The following is a 26113-nucleotide window of genomic DNA, read 5'->3' as shown; positions in this document are numbered from 1 at the left end:
TAGGGCTAAGAGCATTGATATGAAAATTTCAATAAGTATATGAACATACAGGTTATCAAAAGGACATATCAGCAATGTCATAGCAATGGCTAATTGCATTAAGTTGAAACTTCCAGGACTCGATGAGAGGGATGTTCTACTGACCAAAAGGTAATATGTTAATACTACTACTGCTAGTAGTACTACCGCTATTCAATTTTTTTTACTAGTAATATCATTAATACTACTGTTAATAATATTATAACTATGCCTAAGGATATGAAGGTGAAATTTTGGAAGATGAACTGAACCAGAACACGCCCTCTGTATGCAGGTTGTCACAAGGGTGTAACTGCAATATCTTAGGAACAGTTTGGTGTGTGAAGTTGAGACTAACAGGGCTTGCTGTGAGAGATGTTGAACTAACCAACGAAAATATTTACATCCTAATGCTACTGCTTTTCATACTACTGCTACTGTCACTTATTAGTACTTCTATCACTACTACTGCCACTAAAACTTAAGTTACAACAACTTATTTTACTGCTACTACTGCTACTACCATTAAAACCAAGGATATAAAGGTGAAACATTGGGGAAATATAGAAACTATACGGAACTAACTCGAAGCACACAATGCCCTTACAGGTTGTCAATCGGCTGCATGCTTCAGAAATGCTTCAGGAATGGTTGATTAAACCGAAACTTTCTGCCTATGTTGAAGGGGATATTGAAGAAATCAAAGGTGCTATGTACATACTAATGCCACTAATACGGCTAAAACTATAGCTACTGCACAAGCTAAGGGTATTAAGGTGAAGCTTTTAAGGAATATTTAGACGGATGTTGAACCAAATCAAAGCAAACTCTGAGCATGTGGACTTTCTAAAAGGTAGCAAAGCAATATCTGAAGAACAATTTATGTTATTAAATTAGACCTTTAAGGGTAAGTTTTGCGGGAGTTTGAACTATCCAGAAGGAACTAAATGTATACTTTTAATACTACCAATACAATTACTGTATCAAATGACGGTAAGGGTATTAAGATGAAACTTATAGGGATCGTTTAGGTGTTTCAATTAAACGAAAAACTGTATGGATACAGGTTTTCAAAGGGGCATATAAGCAATATCATAGATACCACCACTCAATAATAGCTAGTAATATCACTGGAACTTTTAAAAGAGCTAATTCGATTCAAAATTAAAAGTTCTGTTGCCCTTTTTAAGAGTGAAAAGAGATTGGAGGGCAAGCAGCCCTTCTCTCAAACCCATTCATTTCCCAAACGCATTCAGTCAAAATTCCGAGACAGCCGTTTCGTTTAGCACAACAGAATGGTTCAGCAACTATATTTAGATATATTAGACATGTGGAGCCCCCACAATTATGCAATTGGCCCATTATGATTTAAACAAAATGTTGCTTTTAAAATAAATCCAAAGACATTGTGTTTACGGTTATCAATAAGACACCTCAGCGATATATCAAGAACGACTGAGGGTATTAAGTTGAAACTTCTGAGGATACTGTTATTACTACATCTGCTCTTACAATTTAAATAAATAAAAAGAGCGTAAGTGTATCCAGGTTGTCAAAGAACATAAATATAATCTTATGGGAATGATATAAAGTTTTATTTTTCAGGTCAACTTCAGAAGCTATAAAATTAAATTAAAAAATACTGTTTGTGCCAGGATTAAAAATTATTGAAAATGTTTCTCCAACATGCAAACAGCAACCCACTCTATAGATTCTTATAGAAAAAACTGAAAAGATGTAAATTTTTTTTCATGAAAAAGACGATGTCAATAAAAAACGAACAGAAATTAATTAAAAATTTTTTTTCCACAAACAAGTTTTTAAAAGAGAACTTAAGAGCTCCATTAAGCCAAGAATGAGCAGAAATAAAGTCAAATAATCCTCCAAACGTAAAACTACCGCAAATGGTTATCAATAGATAAATGAAACTCAAAACGAGCAAAAATTACAATAATTAGCCGAGTCAAACTCAAAATGAGCAAAAATTAACATGAGTAGGGCTGATAACCTCCATACCTTGTCAAGACCATAACATAATTTGCAATTTACTGAAAACAAAATATATTTCAAATATTTTCACTTTTCTTACTTTACTGAAAACAAAATATATTTCAAACGTTTTCACTTTTCTTACTTTACTGAAAACAAAATATATTTCAAAAGTTTTAACTTTTCTTACTTTGCTTTTTTTAAGTTTGACTCGGTTATTTATTGTAATTTTTGCTAGTTTTGAGTTTCATTCATTTATTGATAGGGATTTGTGGTAGTTTTGTGCTTGGAAGATTATTTGAATTTATTTCTGCTCATTCTTGGCTTAATGGAGCTCTTTACTTTTCCTTGAAAAACTTGTTATGTGGAAAAAGTTTTTTTTTAAATTAATCAAAATCAAGGACAATAACAACTAAAGAAAGTGATAATGACACACTTGCAGTGATTCAAATATTTTATTTTTCAAAATGAAATGGCTTCACTAATAGTCACACTATTACAAACAATGAAAGGACAATGGTAAAGGCTGCTGCCGATGAAATTAGCCTTGGTAACAGACATAAATTCAGTCTAAAATATGGTCTTCACATGAAGGCTCAAATGAACATTAAACGGATGAAGATCGTTCCCATGAGGAGCAAAAACCGCACTTTACACATTACACACTTAGAACTTCATTTGTCAGGAATGAAAGTGACCAAAGTTGCCAAAGACTTTCAAGCCAGCATAAATCTCAAATTGTTTTGAATGGGCAGACAGATTATAGCCTGTGTTATTGATTAGCTGAAATTCTGCCAGCAATATGGCTAGCAAGAGCGCAAATGGGGGAATGGGTTCTAGGTTCAACCTCCCCATAAAAACTTGAAGATAGGAGAAATCTTATAAAACCTAAAATCGATCATTTAATGGGACAGACCACCCTCACTTAGATGTGTTTGGACCGATAATTTTTTTTAATAAAAAAATATCTCCTAGGACTTGGGATATACTTCTAAAGGAAATATACATTTTACTCAAAAAATTATTATTTGTAAAAAAGATTAACAAAAAAGAAGTAAGTTATCAACAAGGACCGTTCCAACCACTGGGTACTTCAATAATAATTTCATTAATTAGCCACAACAGATAGCGAACTTAGCAAATGAAACCTCTTTTCGCTATATCAGCTATTTTAGAAGCAATTTGATAAATTCTTTTTCATTTTTGAAAACGTGGTTTTACAGAATGTTATTCCTTCATTCATTCAGTAAACGAGTAATTAGTAAGTAAATTTTACCTTTTGATAAGTAATGACAAGTTGTATTACTGGAAGAGCATAAAATGTAGACAGAGTTAATAATTGCCAAATGTATGAGTAAAACCGTTTTGATAAAAACTTATGGTCCTTGCGAGCCAAGTCAGAGACGTAGAGAAACGTTTTTGTCCTGAAAGGGAAAAAGCTTCACAATACATATCAGGCACGTACGCAGGAATTTTTTTCGGGGGGGGGGGGCAAAACCTTCAAAACAGCAGATATAAAGTAGCACTTTTTTTATTTAGTAATGCAAAAAGCACGTACATCGAAAAATAGAGATTAATTTTAATCTGTAGTATTGTAGCGGATGGGAAGAAGACTGAAGCCTCAAAAGTGCGTTTTGGGCTCAGGTTATGTTCATAGCGATTTAGAACCAGAGATTAATCTATTATATCCCACTGAAAGGCAAATTTTAGGGTTAACAGTGCGGTATGGGTGCTGTGGGAGGTAGTTCTTTTACTGCAAAAACGTAGATTTTAACTGAAAATGATAGTTTCTATAATTGATCCATTAAAAGCTGTACTTTATCCTGAAAAGGGGGGATAAACGCCCTAATATCAAGGATAATTCTATCTTGCTGTGGAAAGCAAACTTTCTTTACAAAAAAAAAATAACAATACAATTGCTAATTACTTCAAAGAGGGTAAAAAGTTAGACAGAAAATGGGTTAATAATTGGGTAGTGACTTGACCGGATAATTACATGCTGTAAAATCCCCCAAAAAAGGCTTCACACATGTATCTAGATTCTTAAGAAATGTCCTACTTTTCCCAGAAATCCCAAGAAACCATGGGGAAATTAAGCATTTCACAAAATTTCGGGTGGGGGGGGGCAGGCCCGAAGGCCCCCCCCCCGCCCTGCGTACGTGCCAGCTATATATATAAACACTATTTCGATAAGGAATCATGAATGTAAATCTTAATATATGAACAATTTTTTCAGCTAAGACAGAAGAAACAACGATTCTATGAAAAGAAGCCATAAAAACAAGAGCAAGGCAAAACCTGATTAGTATACAAAAGGAACTTCCTATTAGCCTGGACAATTTCCTAACCCAATTAATATTTTCAAGTAAGAATGAAGAAACAATAATTCCATGAAAACAAGCTATGAAAGCAAGAGGAAGGAAAACCCAATTAGTATACAAAAGGAACTTTACCGTCAGATTGGACACTTTCTTAGCAAATCCTATTGTCGTAGGTTAATAACTCACTAGCTTAAAATATGAATCAGAAGAAAGAAAGAAGTAACTTTAAAAGCCAGATAGATATTCTCATATTAAGTAGAAGTGAACAAGAGTAGGAACACTATGGTAACCCACCTACTTTATTATTGTTTATAAGTGTAAAAACTTTTGATAATTATTTGTTTGCTACTACTACTAACTAAAAGAAACACCAAGACTCCTGACGCCAATACAGTTGCGCACACTATTCCTCTATCCTAATTTATTCAAAACTTTTATCGTTACACACTCCTATGAAGTCCGTTTTTTTTTTAATTCTTTCTTATGACCTCTTCCCACTACAATAGGGGACAATTTGCTTTTTGTTTGGCCCTGGATGGTTGGCCAGAAAGAGCGATCTGACAATCTGTCACTCTTCCTCAGCAGAGCGTGTCCTAACCATCTCAACCTTTCTCTCAGTATAGCTGTAGAAAGCATGATCAGTATAGCTGTAGAAAGCATATTTTTCATACAGCTTACTGTTTGAAATACGGTCAGTCTGACCGAAGCCCAAAAGAATCCACAGAAAATTCCTCAATATAAAGAAACTTGTATAGAGGAACAGTGATTACTACCTTGTAACGTTGAAGAAAACAACTGAAAATCTAACTGAAAACTTGAAATGTCTTGAACATTGAAAATATAGCCTGAGAGAGAAGATGGTTGGAATTTTTGACATGCCATTTAACTAGATTAACAGGTCTGGACCCCTTCATAGAGGAAAGGAGCTCGAAAAGAAGGGGCAAGGATCACCATGAAGCGGAGGGTTCTCTTCTCTCATTTAAGTACCTAAGGCAAATATTTGAAAGTTAATGAAAACTAAACACTGTGCTTTATTTTGCTTGCAAAATCAAAACATGGCATACTATTAGGAGCTACCATTTGTAATCTCAGTTTTACCCCCATATCGAAGGACACTGGATTGTTCTAAAGGAATATTGTTAACTATACAACAGATATCATGGACTTATATAAACAAAGCCGCGTACAAAATTCTACCCTTTAAAATCAGTTTACCAGCAATTACCAAGATCCTAACAAAAGGAACAGCAACAAAAGCAAGTAATATAAATAGATAGCCAAATTTTTAGTTGGGGATATTTTCTTTTTTTAAGGGAGAGGAGTTGCTGAAATCCAAAAAGTGAAGTTTTTGAAATTCTTTGGAGAGATAAGGGGCAGTGAACATTGGCTGAATTCAAGTGAAAATGCCCCCCATTTCCAGGTACGCTTAGAAATATATTAGGCTATATTACTCAGAACATTGTATGGTCATTGGAACTACAATACTGGTGGAGCTTAGGAAATACTTTCCCACCCATGAAAGAAACTAAAAATTAAAGTTCCATAAATTAAATTTTTCTTAGCGACTAGATGGATGCAAATAGTATAAGATTTGGTGCGCTATAACAGTGGTCAAACAGCATACAAAAATAGAATGCAGGAAAAGACATTCAAACAACTGAAAATGTAAAAATTTTCCCCAAAACTTGAAATCTATCTCGTTTCAGTTTTTCTTGAAAGAATAAGTGTTCACTTTTTTTTACAGATAAGCTTTTCCCTAAGAAAATTTAGATGGCACTCCCCAATAGTGAGATAAAAGATACAACCAGAGACAGGTGACTAAACACAGGTTTCTTTTTCTGAGCCTAACTGAAACAAATGAAACAAAATAAAAGAAAAGTATTCCTCGTTAGTGCGAGGGTTGAGTAATTTACCTGAAGACATCTTTATCAAGATAAGCATCTTCAAGCATATCGATCTCTTCTTCGTTTAGTGAAGATTCTTTCGAATCGATTTCGTTGTTGCCAGATACAGACCCAGAAGCGGTAATATGGCGACGGCTACCGAAACTATCAATTAATCTTCCTTCGTAACTTCTAACGGGGAAAATGGGACGATCAAGTGATGACGCTGTTCCATATCTTTGGCTATCTTCTGCTTCTAATAAACTTCGCTCTAACGGTGGGGCAGGTCCAGAACTAGAAAAAAATTTGCTCTTAAAGCGAATCTCCCTGGTTAAAAGCGAACAAGATTTTCCAAACGTAAACGAGATTTACTCCTTTCTCATTGGCTTAATTGCTCCTTGGGGGGTGTGCCAGAATATCTAAAGACTGTTGACTTAAGCTAACTCGCCAACTTAAGCCAATGAGAAACATGTAAATCTTGGATATTAAAAATTATTGCTAAGAATCATATCTTATAACTACAAACTTAAGAATCTTTGGGATTATTTATCGGTATAAGATCTGCAAAACGACAAAAAAAAAATCAAAGCTGTATGATTAGTACAACCCTTACAAATAGTAAAAGAAGCATATCTTAAATGGCCAATTTTAAAGAAAACTGATAATAATAAAAAAAATTCACAGCCAAAAATTTTGGAATCTTTCGGCAAATCGAGAGGCTACTTAACAATGCTCTACGTCTTGTAAAAATAGTTTTATTACTACTTTTGAAAATTAGAGGTGTCCCCACTAATTAATTTTTTATCAAGCTAAAAAAAAAAAAAAATATGCAAATTTGTCTGGCCTATTCATGTTAAAGCTTTCAATGAAGCCACATTTATTTTTTCATCAAAGAATCTGCTCGTGTCTGTTGTTAATACGCATTTCACCGCTATAGGAAAATAGCATTTGACTTACAACCTGGGAGAATGATTTTAAAATCTCAGTGCAAAGCATCGCAATTTTACCAAAATATTGGCTTCACTTTGCAAAACAACAGATAGAATGGTCAACCAGTCGGTGAAATTAAGCGCAACTATGTAAGAGAATCAAAGTATTCTATTTGATTCTATCGCAATTTTATCGCAATTCTATCTATTCTATCTAGCAATTCTATCGCAAAGCATCGCAATTTTACCAAAATATTGACTTCAGTTTGCAAAAAAACAGATAGAATGATCAACTAACCAGTGAAATTAAGCGCAGCTATGTAAGAGAATCCAAATATTATATTTGATTCTATAGAATGAAATTGAATCTAATTATCAAAATAGAATCAAATTTGGGATCTACACATTTTGATGCGTTGCAGAAGGCTATGGAAAGTATAGCTCTTCTGGAAGCTATTAACAAAAAAAGTTTTTCTCATGGAAGTAAAGAGCAAAACTGAAACCTAAAACAAGCAAAATTCTCACTTCTCAGCCTATGCAAGGCAAATCTACACAACTAGCGCAAAAAAGATATCTGATCATATTTCTCTATATTTAGGGGACAATGCTGTAGCTTTCATGGTATATTTTAGCTTCCAAACGCTCTCACTCCGCCTCTCTGCAATCTTCCAGCAACTAAATAGTAGTGTCAAAAAAAGAAAGAAAGAAAAAGGGACATACCAGAGCACCCAATTACAAAACTGTGATTTTCTTTGCTTTAAAGGTAAACCTCTGGGAGTGTAAACCTCTGGTTTTTGGTTTTTTACAATGATGTCCTGTTTGCGATGGACCCTAGTACTCTCTTTACTAGCTTACAGCTTAGCTAGTTGATAAATCAAGGAGCTAAAATTGACCTCTCTGAAAATACTACTACTATAATCTACTATGGTACGACACTATAAACTACTATACGGTAATAGAATTAACAACAGCCATCAATTTCAGGCATGTCAAGTGAGGGGAGAGAGCGGGCTTGATTAGAGAAAATACTTATTTTGGTACTTTTACTGAAAACTATTTTTGGCATTTTAATGAAAATAATCGATAAAACAACAGAGTTGTCCCCCTAGAATAAAAAAATTGCCCCCAACACATATTTTCGCGAATAGACTCCCCTAATCAAATACAAATTCCTTCTTTTCAACCTGGCAAGGAAATTTTACACTAGCTATCTCTTTAGAAGATATAAAAAGGGAATTTTCTACACAAAAAAGCTGCGAGATGAGTAAACACATGCTGAGAGAATTATCAAATAGCATTTTTCACTCCTATAAAAATTCATAGATAAAGAACAGGAAGTGTTTGTTCATAACAATATTAGATCACAACCTTTTCCTTGAGAATAACAGTAACTTAATTTAAGAAACTTCTTAATTTAAATCAAGTATCTTGCGATGGATTTTAATCAACGCTCAATTTAAATTTTTCCTTTATCCGCATATTAAAGCAGAGATAAAATTAAACCATATATAAAACTTAAACAAAAGAAAAGTATTTTACTTAAAAGCTTCCTTAAAAAGGTATCACACCTGCGTACAGTACTTATACTTCAATACTGCTTTCCTCAAAGGATATATAAAACTGCAAAAAAATCGACCCATAGCTCTGATACAGTTTGAAAGCTAATAGCTTTATCAACAGTACAGCACCGCCGAAATAATGACCACAAAAATAATGTATAAAGTAGAGAATGGAAACTGCAGGAAAATACTGCATAATACAGTGCTGACTGAAATAAAGGGTTGAAATCCAACTTACGTAATACAATGCACAATCCAAATGAATACTCCAAGAATATAAAACAACATAAAGATTCCAATAACTCCCAGCGTTGCAGTGTAAAACTGACTAGGTTTTAATTTCTCAGTTATTCTGAACATTATACGCTTTCTTCTCATGTATACTTGCTGGTCCTTTTTTCCACTGCATTCATAATCATCAGCCTTTACAGAAAATACCAAGTAGAATCCATTTGGAAATTTCTCTTTCTGGAAAAAAAAAAAAAAAACATAACCATTTATCCGTGTATGGCTATAAAAGAAAATTCATACCTTATTATGCCTATAGATGGATTCAAGATTGAAAAGCTCGATTTACACAAATATACTGGCCAAAGCAAATAGATTCTGCTAGCAAAAATTACGCTTCTTTGGCTTACGACACCTCCCGCAGCTTGGCAGGTCGGAACTTCAGCCCTCAAGAATATACATTTGCCTTTGTCACCTCCCTCCAATATCTTCACGTGTTGCCAATAGCAACTAGGAACTTTTGCCCCCACTTTCTGTCATCCAGCGTTCGCATTAATCACTATACGATCGGGAGGTGAGTGTTTCGGCTCTCATATGGCAAAATCCTTACTTCCTTCATAGTTGAATTTTCTGTTTCTTGTTTTTATGTCTTTTTTCAGATGGAATTTCTATAGCCTATGTTTATCATCATGGATCTATATTATTCTGCAAGATTTTCACATTGCTAACTTGATGGTTCAGCCTAATTTCCAAAGGACACTGAAAACCACAAATAATCGATATATATATATATATATATATATATATATATATATATATATATATATATATATAGACATGCAAGATCTTTAAATATATTACAATAAACACTAGCATCCCAGAAGCCTATCAAGATTACTAAGGCTGACGTACAATACACGTGTTTCACTCAGTTCAATATACCCACGTGAATTCTCTTCAAAAACTAGCAGAGCTGACCTTGCTGCAATTTAAAAAAAACCGCAATCGACGAATATAACATTAAATCATAGTTACTTCCTAGTAAGAATACTAGAGCTAATGAATGACAAACATATTCCACAGAGTTCAGCCCACTAAGATGAATGTTTTTCAAAAAATGACAAAGCTGACCTTTGCGCAAAGCAAAAAGAAGTATCTTTCCGTAGGTTATTGGTATTTCAACATCTACAATCTATTCCCTCGTTCAGAAGCCGTGCTATTGATCTAGTAGCGTGAGTAGTTTTTAGGATAGGAAAAATCCATATAGCAGAGTGTGTTTCACATACTAAACGTCAAGAAGCCCTATCTACCCATATGCACACAATATCTGTTACTAAAAACACGATAAAATTCTGGATTCCCTAATGTCATAATCAATACAATCAAGTTGAATTAGCAAAGATTGACTAGGAAAGACTAAGTAGATATAGAATCCCAAATTTCATAGTCGACCGATATTTTGTGTCGAAACAGGCCCAATACAGGGTCTACCCAGACCCATAGGTCTTACCGTACTTAGAATATGCTTGATCAGCGGAGATCAAAGGAGTTACTAGATTTAGAATACTTTTATGTATATTTTTCTATTTTTTATGTATATCATTTCTTGTTTAATAAAGTCAAGTCTAAAAAAAAAAGAAAAAAAAGTCTTTAATGACCCAAAGAAGTCACCGTCGGGAAAAGATTTTCAATCAGTGTAGACTAAATGGAGCGACTAGGAATATCTTGGATCGGCCCAGACAAATAGGACTTGGCGAACTTGTAATGCTTTCAATCTGCCAAGACAAATTAAGACAAATTCAATTAAAACAGCATATTTAACTTTAGTAAAGGACAAACAGTAACCTATCTTTGGGAAATTGGAGGAGCGATAACACTGACCTCGTTTGTAGAAATTTTGTTCGTTTATTTTGGTTGCATCGTTACTCACCGTTTCAAATCATGTCTATTCGTTCTTTATGTATATTAAATATTACTCCTTTTAGGTTTGCTGACATAAACTAGCTATTTTCTACTTGTTTTTAGCTTTCAATTTGATCTTTACTTTTGAAAGAAAAGCTTTACTTTAAATTTACATTTAAAGGCACCTCCTATATTCTAATTACCATTCAAACCGCTAATAACACGTTCCCAAAGCATACTTAAAGATCTTCTTACTAAAAAAGAAATTTAGTATCTGCGCTCCTAAGAGTCCACTCACCCGTTTTTGGAAATGTTTACAAAATAAGCTTTTTTTCTTTATCCGCTGGCCACATTTAGAGAGGCAGACATTTACTTCAACATTAATATAAAAATTCCAAATTTTTAATCTATACATAATCATTTTAACAGTTTTTTTTGCATTTAAACAGTGTTTGTACTTTTGTTGTTCTAATCTCCTCTTTTCAATTTTCTCTAAATGTGAAATACTTTTATTTTTCTTCCTTAATGGTTCTTATTAGTCTGATTAAAAAAAAAACATTTCCAAAAAAAGTTTTTCGAGGAAAAGTACAGAGCCATAACAAAACCAAAGACGAGTAAGAATAAAGTAAGAAAATAATTCAAACTTAAAACAAACAGAAATCTCTGGCCTCTCCTCTAAGTCAGAACTTGAATTCCATTGAACTCCCCCCAAGAGCCCCAGAGAGCTTCGACTCAATCTCCAAAGCCATTCCCGAGATATTGCAAATGATTTGAAAACTCGGATGCAGCTAACGTTTTTTTTTTATTTACTTATGCACGTTTAGCATCTCAAGAGTATACCCTTGGGAAACTCTGGGAATATTCGCATAGTGAACGACCCGTAAGAGCTCCTAGCTGATCGGAAAACCAAAACCAAGGATGGTCGCATTTTCTGCTAAAGTCTATCTGTGAACAATGGCTAATTTAAGGTATTTACGACCATTTTTCTAGGATTGGCGGGTGAGGTTAATTCTGGAGGCATAACTATATACCTTTCAACATTTTTAACCAAATGGAATGTCTCAAAATTTGATTCAATGTCGTTGGGATTTGGGGGAGGGCTAGCAAAAATGAGCATTGGAGGGAGGCTGGTTGCCCTCGAGTCACTTTCAGCCTTCGTAAGAGGGTAACAGCTTTCAATCTCCAATCGATTGACTCCCATACCAAGTTGCTAAAAAAAAAACAATCCATAAGAAGCGGCTTGGGAAAATCCCTGTTTGGTCCTTTTCTAGACCTAAGTTGGGCAGTGTTCTTTTGAGGGCTGACCAATCTTTTTCTTCTTTGTAACTCTACACATGCGTTCCCCAAGCCCAAAGACTTAAATACACACGCTTTGAGCCTATCGAGAAACGAATTTTGAGTCCTTTTTTAGCCACATTTTTTAGGGGAAGAGGCTTGCCAAATTACAGTGTTTTGTGCATTGACTGTCTCTTGGCTCTAGGTCTTATGACTGTAAGTTTAAAAATCATCAGGAAAAAACAGAAGTGACTAATTGAAAAACACAAAGCTTAAAAATTTACCTGCAGAAGGTTTTGAAAACAACAGTGGGCTCAGGTAAAATAAGAAAGATAAAAATAATATTTAGAAAAAGAGAGGTAACGAGCCTGTATGTTTTTACAATGTGTCTGCAGAGATTCAACGTTTAAAAGAAAACTAGAAGCAATTATCACTTACGGTAATAGTTAAACCACTTCTGTCTAAAGCTGTCTGCCTAATGCTGTCATACCGCATTTCCTCATCCCTCCCAAATGATGGACACTGAAAAATCGAAGCAATGTAAAAAGACAATTTTTTGAAACACTATTCTTTTGTTCAAACAACAATAGTGAAAACTGACTCCATCTTTTACTGGACACAAAGAGATAGAACTGTAAGAAAAAACACTGCGAAATTGTTCTCTTTGCAATAATTGGAAGATTGTTTCGGAAGAGTCCTTTTACAGAAAAAAGGATAACTTTTGTTCACATGTTTACACGAGAAGATATTAAAACGCATCAAATAACTGCACGAGGATCTTAGTCCACCTAGTAGATAATAGCGTCTACCAAACCTTTTAACATTAAAGTTGTCCATATGTATAGATTGTACTAGATCTTAAATTCATTATTTTCCAGGACGGTAACGCAACGCTTCAAACCACTAATTCGCATTTTAACTCAATTTAAATTATAATCCCCCAACAGTTTCACAGATATAAACGATATTTCAGCACCGAGGAGGAGATAGAGGAAGCAAAATTAGATAAGTTTTTTATAAAATGTACTGACAAAATTAGAGGCTTTGAAGGATTGAAGGTCATATTGCTTGTAATGGGTTCATCTGACATCTATTAAAATAGATGTCAATTTAAAATTTATTAAAATAGAGCCAGTTTATAAATTTTACAACATACATATAGGAGAGTTAAATGAAAAAAGATCCAATAATTCAAAAAGTCACCGTCCAGGTTATTAATTCTTATTAGAAATAAAATAAGGCCTGGAAATGTTTTATAGGGGACAAAATTGTAATTGGATGAAGGTCTTAAGAAAAGTAAAGGGATTACGCTCTTCGGGTTTTACAAAAAAAAAAAATTGATAAAATTATTCTAGTTAAATAAGAATTAACTTGAAACTCAAATAAAAGTCTATCAAATAGTATATTATGGTCTATTAGGTTTTTGAGTTTATAAAATATTGTGTCCAAGACGTGATAAGGGGCAGCGGCTGATTGAAGTGGAACGCGCATTTTCAAACTTATGAAGGTTTACATAGAAAATAATTTTTTTAGGAAAAAAGCTGAAATTTTTACATAGCATCTTTCATAGGTTTTAGTTTCATTAAGGTTTATTACAGAACAGATATCAGATAAGAAAAAAAGAAATGTACTATTAAATCCTCCATTCGATGTTCTTTCCAAATAAAATCACTGTCGTCGCAATCACGTCTTAGACCCCCCCCCCCTTAATAAGGTCATGTATAGCCCTAGGTTATACAAAAAATTGCTACTTTTGTGAGTATTCCATTATTCTTTGTACTTATTTTTTATCAGCAGTTTGTTCATAATCCCAAATAAAGCCAATTAAAAGAAAAAAAAAATCCAGAAACTTTATATATAGGATAGGGCTTTATCTGACCTAATTATTTGGCATGACACAATTGCGACAGCAGCAACTTTTATGTTTGGAAAGATCATTGAATCAAAAATATCACGGTATATTCTATCTGATTTCTGCCCTGAAATAAACATTAGCCAAAAGAAGTGCCAAAAGTAGGCGAATGACAAGGAGTATATAAGAAACCAAAGAAAAAGCTGTTGATAGCTCAATTTTTAGGGGAGAGGAGAATAGGCCCAAAGACCCACCACTCTTATTACAGGTCTGTCCACTAACCAACATGTAGTCAAGCATGCATATTATCAAATTACTCCATAATATGGAATATCAAACTCCTACTAAATGCAACATATTCCGGAATGTTTTCGACATCAATAGCTATATTAATCTTTCAGTATTTACCACGAGAAGTTCACAAGAGACAAAAATGCGGAGAAACTAAATGAATCTTACAGTTAAATTTTGCACAGATACCGTCATACAAAGATCGTCTGGAGAAGTAACATTGACAAGCACAGCAGTGACGTTTTCATCGAATACATACTGATAAAATTCCGGCTCTGATGGACTAACTATGATGTTTCTTTCTTCGTCCAGTCTAGAAAGAAGCGAAAAACATATCAATTGTTGGTACTTTCACTTGTGAATCGATTAAAAGACGAAAATTGAGAACAGAGACGAACAGAGAGCAATAACGAAAATTGCTTACCATAGGCCGGATAAGTTAAACGAGAAATAGACTCATTCACTGGATTGGGTAAGTGTTGGTGCATGTCAGGAATTACGATGAGTTATAGTGTAGAGTGCGGAATGTATTCAAGTTCCATATAAAAATATTAATTTTCGAAATACTGATTAATGGTTTAGTAGGGGTGGAAGATGAGGGTAAAATAAGACGTTTTGGTCGTTTTTTTTTTGGGTCGTCCCAAACACGCTAATTTGCATCGGGACTTATTTTGAATGTAAGTGGTAATGTTTATTTTTGTTTGTTTGGTTTTATTTCGAAATTTATTTACTGTGTTCTATTGTGACACATTTGCTTGTTTTTTTTTCTTTTCAGCAAGCCACTTCACGTGGAAGGAGTTGTCATAGAAACGTTGAAGGGGACTTATTCAATTACAAATTGAAAGTTCTAGTGCCCTTTTTATGGGTCAAAAGTTACTACAGGGCAACCAGCCTCCCTCCAACGCCCTCTTTTTCCGTCAACTTCTAAAGACATCCAGTCTAAACATTAAGATAGACATTTTGTTTAGCATAGTTGAAAGGTCCACTAGCTCTGCCTTTGGGAACGAAATGACCCCCCAAACCCTTAGCAATTTGAACATAATTTAAATATATAATTTGATGTCGAGAAACAGAGATAAGTTTGACCCTGGGTTCAAAAACGGCTAAGGGTAAAAGATGAAGCTTTCAGGAAATGTTGACAGGAATGTTGAACTGAATCAAAAAACACTATGTGCATGCAAATTGTCAAAATGGCGTATCAGCAACATCTCAGGAACGGCTTATGGATCTTGAGAGGAATTCGAACTAGATAAAAACACACTATGCGCATGCAAGCTGTCAAAAGAGCGTATTAGCAATACTTCAGGATAAGCTTAGGGCATTAGGTTGAAACTTTCAGAGCCTGATGGAGGGGAGTGGACGTTCAACAGACCAAAAGAAAATATGCGCATGCTTCTACTACTAATACTACTGCTACTATTACTTTTACTGCTACTGCTATTACTACCAACACGACTACTTAAACTACTAAACTCTCAAACAAGTTGTCAAAAGGGCCTATAAGGAATACCTTAGGAACAGCTTAGAGTATTATGTAGAAATTTTCATGGGCATGATGAGGGGAATGTTCAACTGACCTAAAGGTAGTATGCCTTACGCTATAACTACTTTTACCACTACCACTGTTAGGACTACTACTACTTTTAAGCATACTTCTGCACCTAGGACTGTGTATTAAGGTGAAAATTTTAGGGAATGTTGAGGGAAAGCTGACCTAAATCAAAATATGTGTATGCAGGTTGCCAAAAGAGCATATCAGCAATATCTAAAAAAACGACACAGAGTATTAGATTGAAACTTACAGGGCATGTTGAGAAGGATGTTGAACTAATCAAACGATACTATGTGCACTACTACTACTACTACTACTACTACTACTACGACACTACTACTACTGCTATTTCTAATGCTATTATTAGTACTGCTATTACTACGACTATTATTATTAATGCTACGACTGCTACTACTACTACTAAGGCTAAGGGTGTTGAAGGTAAAGATTAAAGGGAATATTGAGGGGAAATTGAACTAAACCAGAACACACTATGTGCATACAGGTTGTCAAAAGGCGTTTCAGAAATATCTCGGGAACGCCTTGGGTTATTATGTTGAAACTTTCAGGGTGTGATGAGAGGGATGTTCAACTGGCCTAAGGCAACATGTGCGAAGTACAACTACTACTACCACTACTACTGCTTCTACAACTAAGACTAAGGGTATTAAGGCAAAATTCTCAGGGAATACTGAGCAACTACTGCTGCTACTACAACTACTGCTGCTACTGCTAAGGCTATTAAGGCAGAACCTTCAGAAAATGCTTAAGGGGATATTGAATTAAATAAGAAAACACTATGTGTATGCGGGCAGTCGAAAGGGCGTATCAGTAATATCTAAAGAACAGTTTTCAAACTTTCAAGGTATATTGAGAGAAATGTTGAACAAATAAAAAGGCACTATGTGCATACTACTACTACTAGCAGTATTAAAACTAATGATTCTGCTACCGGTACTAGTAATATTAAGGCTAAGGGTATTAAGGTGAAATTTTTAGGGATTGATGAGGAGTATACTGAACTAAATCCAAACGGACTATGTACATGCAGGTTGACAAAAGGGCGTATCATCAATATCTCAGAAACGGTTTAGGGTATTAAGTAGAAACTTTTAGGGCATGACGAAGGGAATTTTTAACTAATCAAAAAGCGTTATGTGCATAATACTACTACTACTACCACTTCTTCAATTACTGCTATTACTACTACTGCCCCTACGACTACTACTGCTGTAACTACTACTATTGCTAATGCTAAGGGTATTGAAACAAACTTTTCAGGGGATTTTGAGGGCAGTGTCAAACTAAACCAAAACACATTATGTACATGTGGATTATCAAAAAGGTATATCAGCATAACCCAGCAACGCCTTAGAGCCGTGATTCCCAACGGTGGGGCGCATGCCCTACCTTTGGAGCATGACAATATTTTGATGGTCAGCTCATTATTGGAGCCTTAACTTTGGAAAAACCTTTTTCATGTCAATAACATCACATTCATATGCATTAAAAGAACCAAAAGATAAATGCTAATATTGTAATCACTTTATACATTGTATAAAAGCCGTTGTATTCAGGCAATATTTTTCATTAGCATAAAATGTGCCAAGTAGAAGAAGGCCCAATAAAAGATACCAATCTGTTGGACTATTAGTGGCGCCAATTCACAAAATAGTAGAAGTGGGGCAAGGATTTCCCCACATTTTTTAATGAAGACACAAAAACCAAAACAAGATTGAGCAAACTTGCTCAAAACAGGGGGTAGCGGCAATTTCGCTGTTTGGATAAATCGTCGACTAATATGTCCGAATCCAATTTTTCCTCTTTTTCAACGGCCATGATCATGAGATTACTGCGTCTGTCATTTCCCACTGTTGTACGCAGATAATCCTTCACAAACCCCAATGCCGAGAAGAATCGTCCATTACTAGCATAGGTCACAGGCGAAGCAACAACTAGCGTCATCAGTTTTACCATTGCAGAATAGGCAATTGGGATGTCGGATAAAATTTCGATAGCTCGGAGTAGATCCATTTTTAAAGTCTCACATTTTGGAAGATACAACTTTGCAAGAGAAAGCTGGGATGCTAGAGATTCTGGGATTCCCCTTCAACTTCCAAAAATTCGGAAAAATCAGAACTTGAAGGGTAGAAGGGAGAAAAATCATCGATCAGAGGCAAATTTTGCATGAAACGTCGGTCCATCTCATTCGTCAAACGGTCTATCACCTCGAAGTACGAAAATTTATCGGAGTCTGATTGAACTAGCTGACTAATGCTTCGTTTACTGGTTGTTGAATTTGAAAGAGTCTTTGAGACGAGTGGAAATGACTTCTCTTGTTCTGAGTACTGGTTTTGGAAACTTTGATTCCTGGATATCGTGTAAAGATAAGAATTCGGCTATGTTTTTGCTGAAGTTTTATTGGCTATCATATCGCAGCTCTGGGAGTGTCTCGTAGGTCCCAGACATCAGTTCAAGCGCTTTATAAATCAGCCAACTTTCGGTTTGAAGTTGCTCTGACAAACAATTTACAATGACTAGCACCTTTTCCATTATATATAAAGTTGAGATAAAAAAGGGGCGGCCAAGTTGATTTTTTCCAGTAGTCTATTGGCTTCACACGCTGCTTCACCGTCAGAACTATCAGAGAATCTGGCTGGCAGAGCAACAATACAATCAAAACTGGCCTTCACCTTGTAAACTGAGCGGTTTCCGTAAAACCAGCGAGTTTTGACGGTCCTCTCAATCTCCAAGACTTTTTGCCCGCTAAAACACTGGGATTCCACTAATAGTTCAGGTCAAATTTGGCTGCATGATATAAATACATAAAATCTTTGCACCAGAGAGAAAAATTCCGACAGTTTGCTGATGTTTTTCAGGCAATCAGTCAAAACCAAGTGTAATCTGTGGGCTTAACAGTGTAAAAAAAAAAAAAACTGCATGAAGCACCTTCATCCTCAGCTTTGCTTGAACTCCGTTGGATTTCCCACTCATAACAAACAACCTTTCTATAGTTTCATAAATCAAGGTGTATAAATTTTCGGCGTCTAATATATGCATGTGACAGTAGACAATTAGTCGTTCCACTATTTTTCCATTTGATATTTACCTGATTAGGATCGCTAATTGTTCTTTTCTAGACGCATCTTTTGTCTTGTCAGCAAGAATAGCAGAGTAATTAGCTAATTTTATTTCTGAAATAAAGTCTTGTCGCAAGTCATTTCCTATCAGTGTAACTGCGTCGTTTCGGCACTGATGACTGCAATGTTGACCATATCAGCACTGTAACTTGGTCTTTAGCTTTTCGTCACCTTTAGATATTTCCTCCATCAGTTCAACGTAATTACTTCGGTCTGCGGATATTTCTGATTCGTCATGACCCATCAAAGGAACACCCTGACGGACAAGAAAACAAATAGCACGAAAATTTACTTCACATGGTCTCAATTTTCTTAAAACTCTTGAGATCTGGACCTTCTTAAGCCATTTCAGTTCATTCGGGTTTATTAAAAAAAATTATAACAGTCATAACATACTTAATCTCTCATCTCCATGCAAAAACTGCATGCTGAGTCCCATATCACCTCAAAAATAAATACGCACTATGGCTCTCCCTCCACTTCTCGATACAACCATGGCCCCTACCAAAAAAAATATCCTTACAAGTCCCCACCTCTTCATCCAGGAGCAAACCACTCCAACCCCCACAAAAAAAACTCAATAATAGCTAAAATCACTTTTCTAATTAGATTCATTATTCAAATTAAACTAATTCAAAACAAGATAATTTTTTATTCTCTTTTTGAAAGAACCAAGGGAGCTCCTACCTCTCAGTTCAAGCGGTAGGGTATTGTAAGCCTTAGCACAGACGATGTCAGGCGAAAAATCCGACCTCACTGTTGGCGTATTTCGAATATGGATCTGTGCAGATAGTCTTGTAATTGGAAGACGCTGTTCGGATACCAAACGGAATAGATTCCTAAAAGGTGGTGGAAGCAAGCCGGAGAGGAATCTGAAAGCAAAAACCAAGCAGGAAAGCTCAAACAGCGATTTCAGCGAGAGATAATCTTCTGTGTGTTTGATGATCTTCAAGGCATTCTTGTGGATGGAATCCAGTTTTTTCAGATGGGATTTGAATGTTGATTGCCATACCATTGCGCAATACTGTAAGTGGGGTCTAATGAGTGCATTGTAGAGAAGGGTAAGGGTTTTACGTGGGAATGTTTGCTTCAGTTTTTTCATGATACCCAGATTCCTTGAAAGCTTTAATTCTACAGCATGGATGTGAGGAAGGAAAGAAAGGTTTTCATCTACTATTACTCCTAAATATTTTGCACGTCCATTTACTGGTCGTTGAACCTTGTAGGGCTAGTACAACTACTACTTATACTGCTGCTACCACTACTGCTACTGCGACTGCTTAGGGCTGCAACTACATGTTAATACTTGCGACTGCGACTTCTTGCAACTGCAAATACTTGTGAATACTTGCACCTGTGATACCAGCTACTTTTGACTTCGACCGTAACCTCTTGGAACTGCGATTGCGACTGTATGCAACAACAAAACCTACTAGCGTCTGCAAGAGCCTTAAGACTGCGACTGTGACTGCGACTAATTGACATAGTAATTGTGGACAAGTGGAGAAGGATGGTTGATTAATATTTGTCTATATTCAAGGTTGTAATATGATGGGAGATAGAGTTCCTCCAGCCCTATAAAACAAAAATGAGCTATATAATTTATATATATTTGCTCATATATGAGCAAAAGAGCTATATTAAATCAATAAATGAAAAGAAATAAAGACAAACAATATTTCAAGAGTAAAACGACCATAAATCGCTATCAATAAACAAATGAAACCGAACATGAACACAAATTAGAACAAATAACCAAGTCTAACTTAAAACGAGCAGAAAATGCGACAAACAAGAGTAGGGCTAATGTCCCCTATTCCTCCTAAAAAAGACCAGAGCCCAATTTGCGCTCTACTGAAAACAAAATGCATTTTAATCGTTTTTCCTTTTATAACTTCAATAAATCCAAAGTTGTTGCGACTTTGAGGAATTAATATCAGTATGTATTGAATCACAAAATCCACGTTGACTTGATAAGCTTGCCGAACTCGAGGTGCTATCAGAATCAAACCCAAATGATTTTTTAGTTATTATAGAAGTACACTCCTATGACCCGGGTTCCCTTTGTCTATCAATTATTCAGATCACCCAATCAGAAAAAAGATGGTGGCGTCTTGTTTTTTTTTTTTACTAAGAATAACCTTTACCCCAAGATTATTCGAGTCCCTAGTTTATGTGAGTATGATGAAAACCTCTGGCAAATATCAGGCCAAAAATACTCCCCCTCCTTTTAATATTATCATAATAGCCGTCTTCTATTACTCACCAAATCAAAAATATTGATGCAAAACGAAAATTTATCCAGCAATTGCAGACTAGTGCTGATTTTGTTATTTTCAAGTATCCAAATATTGGTCTTTTTTAGTAGATGATGCCAATGACCTTAAGATGGATTCAATTTACTCCATTCTTCAAATAAAGCAAAGCGTTAAAATACCAACTGCTAGGGTTCAATTTCAAGTTCTTTTATTTAATAAATATAAGAAACACTACAATCCAAAAAAATCCCAAAGAGCCCAGAGGCCTGTTAACTGGGATTTTTTTTTAACTGCATAATAATCATTTTCAGGTTACTCAACTAGGCCTAGAAAAAAATAAATTAGAACTACTGCTCATACGAATGCTCACACGAAGACAACCGATCTCCAAATCACCTAACACCAACAAAAAATCATTCTTTATCATCGACATAAAGACGCAACGCTAAAAAAAAACCAATACAAATCCAATTTAAAAATAAAATGTTTAGAAAATATTTAAATCATCTATTCTTCTCCAACCGAAATCTTTTAAGGTGTTTTTTTAAAGAACCAATGGTATGGGAATTCCGAACCCAAAAGGAATAGAGTCCAAAGTTGTTCGATCCAAAGTTGTTGCGACTTTGAGGAATTAATATCAGTATGTATTGAATCACAAAATCCACGTTGACTTGATAAGCTTGCCGAACTCGAGGTGCTATCAGAATCAAACCCAAATGATTTTTTAGTTATTATAGAAGTACACTCCTATGACCCGGGTTCCCTTTGTCTATCAATTATTCAGATCACCCAATCAGAAAAAAGATGGTGGCGTCTTGTTTTTTTTTTTTACTAAGAATAACCTTTACCCCAAGATTATTCGAGTCCCTAGTTTATGTGAGTATGATGAAAACCTCTGGCAAATATCAGGCCAAAAATACTCCCCCTCCTTTTAATATTATCATAATAGCCGTCTTCTATTACTCACCAAATCAAAAATATTGATGCAAAACGAAAATTTATCCAGCAATTGCAGACTAGTGCTGATTTTGTTATTTTCAAGTATCCAAATATTGGTCTTTTTTAGTAGATGATGCCAATGACCTTAAGATGGATTCAATTTACTCCATTCTTCAAATAAAGCAAAGCGTTAAAATACCAACTGCTAGGGTTCAATTTCAAGTTCTTTTATTTAATAAATATAAGAAACACTACAATCCAAAAAAATCCCAAAGAGCCCAGAGGCCTGTTAACTGGGATTTTTTTTTAACTGCATAATAATCATTTTCAGGTTACTCAACTAGGCCTAGAAAAAAATAAATTAGAACTACTGCTCATACGAATGCTCACACGAAGACAACCGATCTTCAAATCACCTAACACCAACAAAAAATCATTCTTTATCATCGACATAAAGACGCAACGCTAAAAAAAAACCAATACAAATCCAATTTAAAAATAAAATGTTTAGAAAATATTTAAATCATCTATTCTTCTCCAACCGAAATCTTTTAAGGTGTTTTTTTAAAGAACCAATGGTATGGGAATTCCGAACCCAAAAGGAATAGAGTTCCAGGCATACCCCACAGCAACGGCAAGACTGAACGCTCCGAAAGGGCGGAAGGAACAAGTATATCCTCCCGATTTCGAACTGTGTATGGGTTGAATTCACTCACTCGTTGAAACATGCCAAAAGAATATTCTGGGAGATCTCCGTGGAAATAAAGGAATGCCATTGAACACAGCGAAAGTGTATAGATATCTTTCAGCTTTAAGAGCTGGACAGGAGCATAAATGGTGGACTGGAGGACTTTTGCTGCTTTCAGCTGGAGATTACGGATGGGAGAAAGTAGAGATGGAAAAGTAGACACACAAGCAGATGAGCAATAATATAGATAAGGATAAATGAGAGAGAAGTATAAAAGACAGAGAATAGAAAAAGGAAAAATTTGTTTGAGTTTTCTTATGATCCCCAGTCCTCTTGAAACTTTGACTCTTATCATCTGAATATGCTGCTAGAATGTTAGATTTTTATCCAGAGCAAGTCCAAGGAATCGCATATATCGGAAAAGTGGGTGGGAATATGTGACCTCTTGAAGAAAAGCTCCATTACTGTAGGACAGATATTACCTATATGAGAAAAATATGTAGGCGTGACTTTTTTAAATTCATAGCTAAACGATTTCTATCGAACCAATGATAAACTTCCTCAGTCACCGTTTGTAACTTTAGTATAAGGGATTCTTCATCTGTACTGTAGCCGATACACCTAACGCACAGTCATCAGCGAATGCGATTAATTCTTCATGTTTATTGGATGCAGGTATTAGTTCGATTCGGGAATCATATTTATGACATAATCCACAACAGAGATTTGGCGTCGTGGTAGTAAAAAGCCGATAGAGGTCATTGATGTAAATGAGGAACAGTGAAGACCCAAGAACTGAGCCTTGGAGAGCTCCATAAGTAACTGGAATTTGGTCATCTGAAACTTCAGCGGTGGCAGAACGGCTAGTGAGGTATAAAGAAAACTATGACAATTGCTCCCCTCAAATTCCGTGATGAGACGGCTTATCGATAAGGATATCGTGGGTAAGACCAAAAACTTTCCCCATATGAAGGAAAATGGCTGCTCGTATGAGACCAGAATACAATGACTGCCGTATGAACTTCAAAAACAAAATGCACGCATTTTCCCTTAAATGTTTTGCACGAAATCCAAATTGATACTTAGGAAAAACTATTTAGCGTCGAGATAACTTATTAGTCGCTTCAGCATTGGTTTTTTAAATGTTTTAGAAAAGATGGATAGGAGAGAGATTGGCCTGTAATTCCCTGGATCCTCACAGTCACCTCCTTTAAAAAGAGACATCACTCATGCCAACTTGAGTCGCTGAGGGAAATCTTCTGATTGGAATGACTTATGAACCAAATGACACAGTAGCTTTATAATTGATGGAAGAATGAACTTAATGACCTTAGCAGGACTTTGGTCGAAACCGGTAGAAGAATTCTTGGGGAATAAAATTATTTTTGCTAATTCCTGCTCTATTAGTGGCTTGAGAACCATTGATTTAGAGCACAGAGGACTAAGAAACTGTTTCCAAGACTGAGCTTTGGAAGAAGGAGGCACGCCTTCCGGTTTCCCCACCTCAACAAAAAATTTCGTAAGCTCATGTCAAACTTGTTTTTCATCTATAATCAACTTATCATCTATTTTCAGAGATTCGGGGCAACCTAGTGATTTGGTTGATTTTCGTGTAGTCTCTTTCATCACATCCAATGTCTTCTTAATATTATTTCCAGAATCTACAAGTCTCCTAGTAAACTATACCACTTTAGCTTTGCGTGTCAGTGATTTTAGTATATTTCGGTATAATTTAAATGCCTCTAGCTTTTCGTTGCTTGATGTTAGACAATTTCCAGAGATTTTGCTTTCTTTTTACTGACGTTAGAATCCCACTTGTTGCCCACTGAGCTATGGGTGTTGATCCTTTAGACTGACTAGTCGGAGGTTTTCGACAATGTTACAAAACTGAATTTTGACATTATAATTTAACCGATCAAATATCCTATCATAATTTCTTAAGTTAACTTCTTCATATAGTACAAAATCCTACAAAGTAGTATTTAGAGTTTCCTTGAGTGGGTCAGTCTCTGCTGGTTTATATTGAAATTCCGGTTTATCAGGATTTATTTGTCGTTTAGAAATCCGGGAAAGCGGAAGCAGGACTCCAATTCTAAAGTGATCCGATAAGTCGGAGATCAGCACTTCATTTTGTACAGAATGCACTGTTGGAAAAACGTTATCTATTAAAGTTGCTGATTGGTATGAAATCCATGTAGGTAAATTATGCAAGGAACTAGCCCCAACAAAATTACCAGCGACAAAAGATCGGAAGCTTAACTAGATGACATATCCTTTAAGTCAATGTTGAACTCATCCATTAGTATTATTTCTGAATTTTCAGATGAAATTTTCAAAAAAAAACTTCTTCCAAAATTTGAAAAGGAACCCTTCGTAGAGCCACTTGGAGATCTATATATTTCACCGAACAATACCTTTTTACCAGTATTAAATTTAACTTCTAAAAATAATAACTTGAAAACTAATTCGATGTTTGTACATAAAGCATCTCTTCGGATAGCTGGTAGATTATTCAAAATATAAAATCCGAGCCCCCCCCCCTTTTTGTCGTTTTTCGGTTCAAAAACGTAGACGTATATCCAGGAATATCCATAAGCAGCTGATTCTCATCGCTCAAAAACGTTTCACATAGGCCAATTACTGCAGGACGTGAATTCCTACATAGCAACTCAATATCATCAAACGAAGAATTCAGTCCCTGTACGTTAAGACGAACAATCGGAAGGACCTCCCCACCCCCAGGCTCCGGAATCCATAAATCCCAGCTCCTCCACAAACACACTATCAATCATTTTTTCAAAATTTCCACCGTAATTTTTATTAGGATCCTGCCCTAATTATAGTTACTCATAATTTTATTAAAATCAACTCTTCTAATTTTATGCGCATCTAAATTTTCAATTTTATTATTAGCGTTGGCTCTCGATGGACAATCAAAATCGAACATAATCATTTACTAATACAGTGATATAGAGATCACGCGGTAGTCGAGTGAACAATTGCGACGTAGCTAATCTCATCAAAAGGCAATAAATGGGCAATGGCACAAACTTGATTTATCCTCTCTTTATATCATTCTAACTCAAAGGAATAATTTTCAAGGTTCCCCCTCAGCTTTGCTCCCATTGGGTGAGTTCCCTTTTTTTATTCCCCTCTTCAAATTTTAAGCATTCTTTCTCAACAGCCCATGAATATTACAGCCCTCTTCAAAATTCTGGTGTTCATTCTTGCCGTATATGGCTGAACGCTAAAGATTGGTCTGATATGATGCATACTATTTACAAAATCT

The 26113-nt window shown here is 35.4% G+C and overlaps 1 protein-coding gene across 1 annotated transcript in view; it reads right to left on the bottom strand.

The window, feature by feature from the left end:
• Positions 1 to 26113, bottom strand: part of LOC136027718 (SID1 transmembrane family member 1-like) — a 97279-nt gene that overhangs the window by 48916 nt on the left and 22250 nt on the right. The window contains exons 5-9 of the mRNA XM_065705172.1: positions 14416 to 14560; positions 12543 to 12626; positions 8938 to 9167; positions 6242 to 6505; positions 3279 to 3431 (exon numbers count right to left, since the gene is read on the bottom strand). Coding sequence (XP_065561244.1) covers positions 3279 to 3431; positions 6242 to 6505; positions 8938 to 9167; positions 12543 to 12626; positions 14416 to 14560 — 876 coding nt within the window. The remainder of the gene's footprint in view (positions 1 to 3278; positions 3432 to 6241; positions 6506 to 8937; positions 9168 to 12542; positions 12627 to 14415; positions 14561 to 26113) is intronic.

Source organism: Artemia franciscana, chromosome 5 (assembly GCF_032884065.1).
Source record: "Artemia franciscana chromosome 5, ASM3288406v1, whole genome shotgun sequence".
Lineage (NCBI taxonomy): Eukaryota > Metazoa > Arthropoda > Branchiopoda > Anostraca > Artemiidae > Artemia > Artemia franciscana.
The sequence above is the reverse complement of the archived record's forward strand: the minus strand, read 5'-3'. Positions and strand labels throughout refer to the sequence as shown.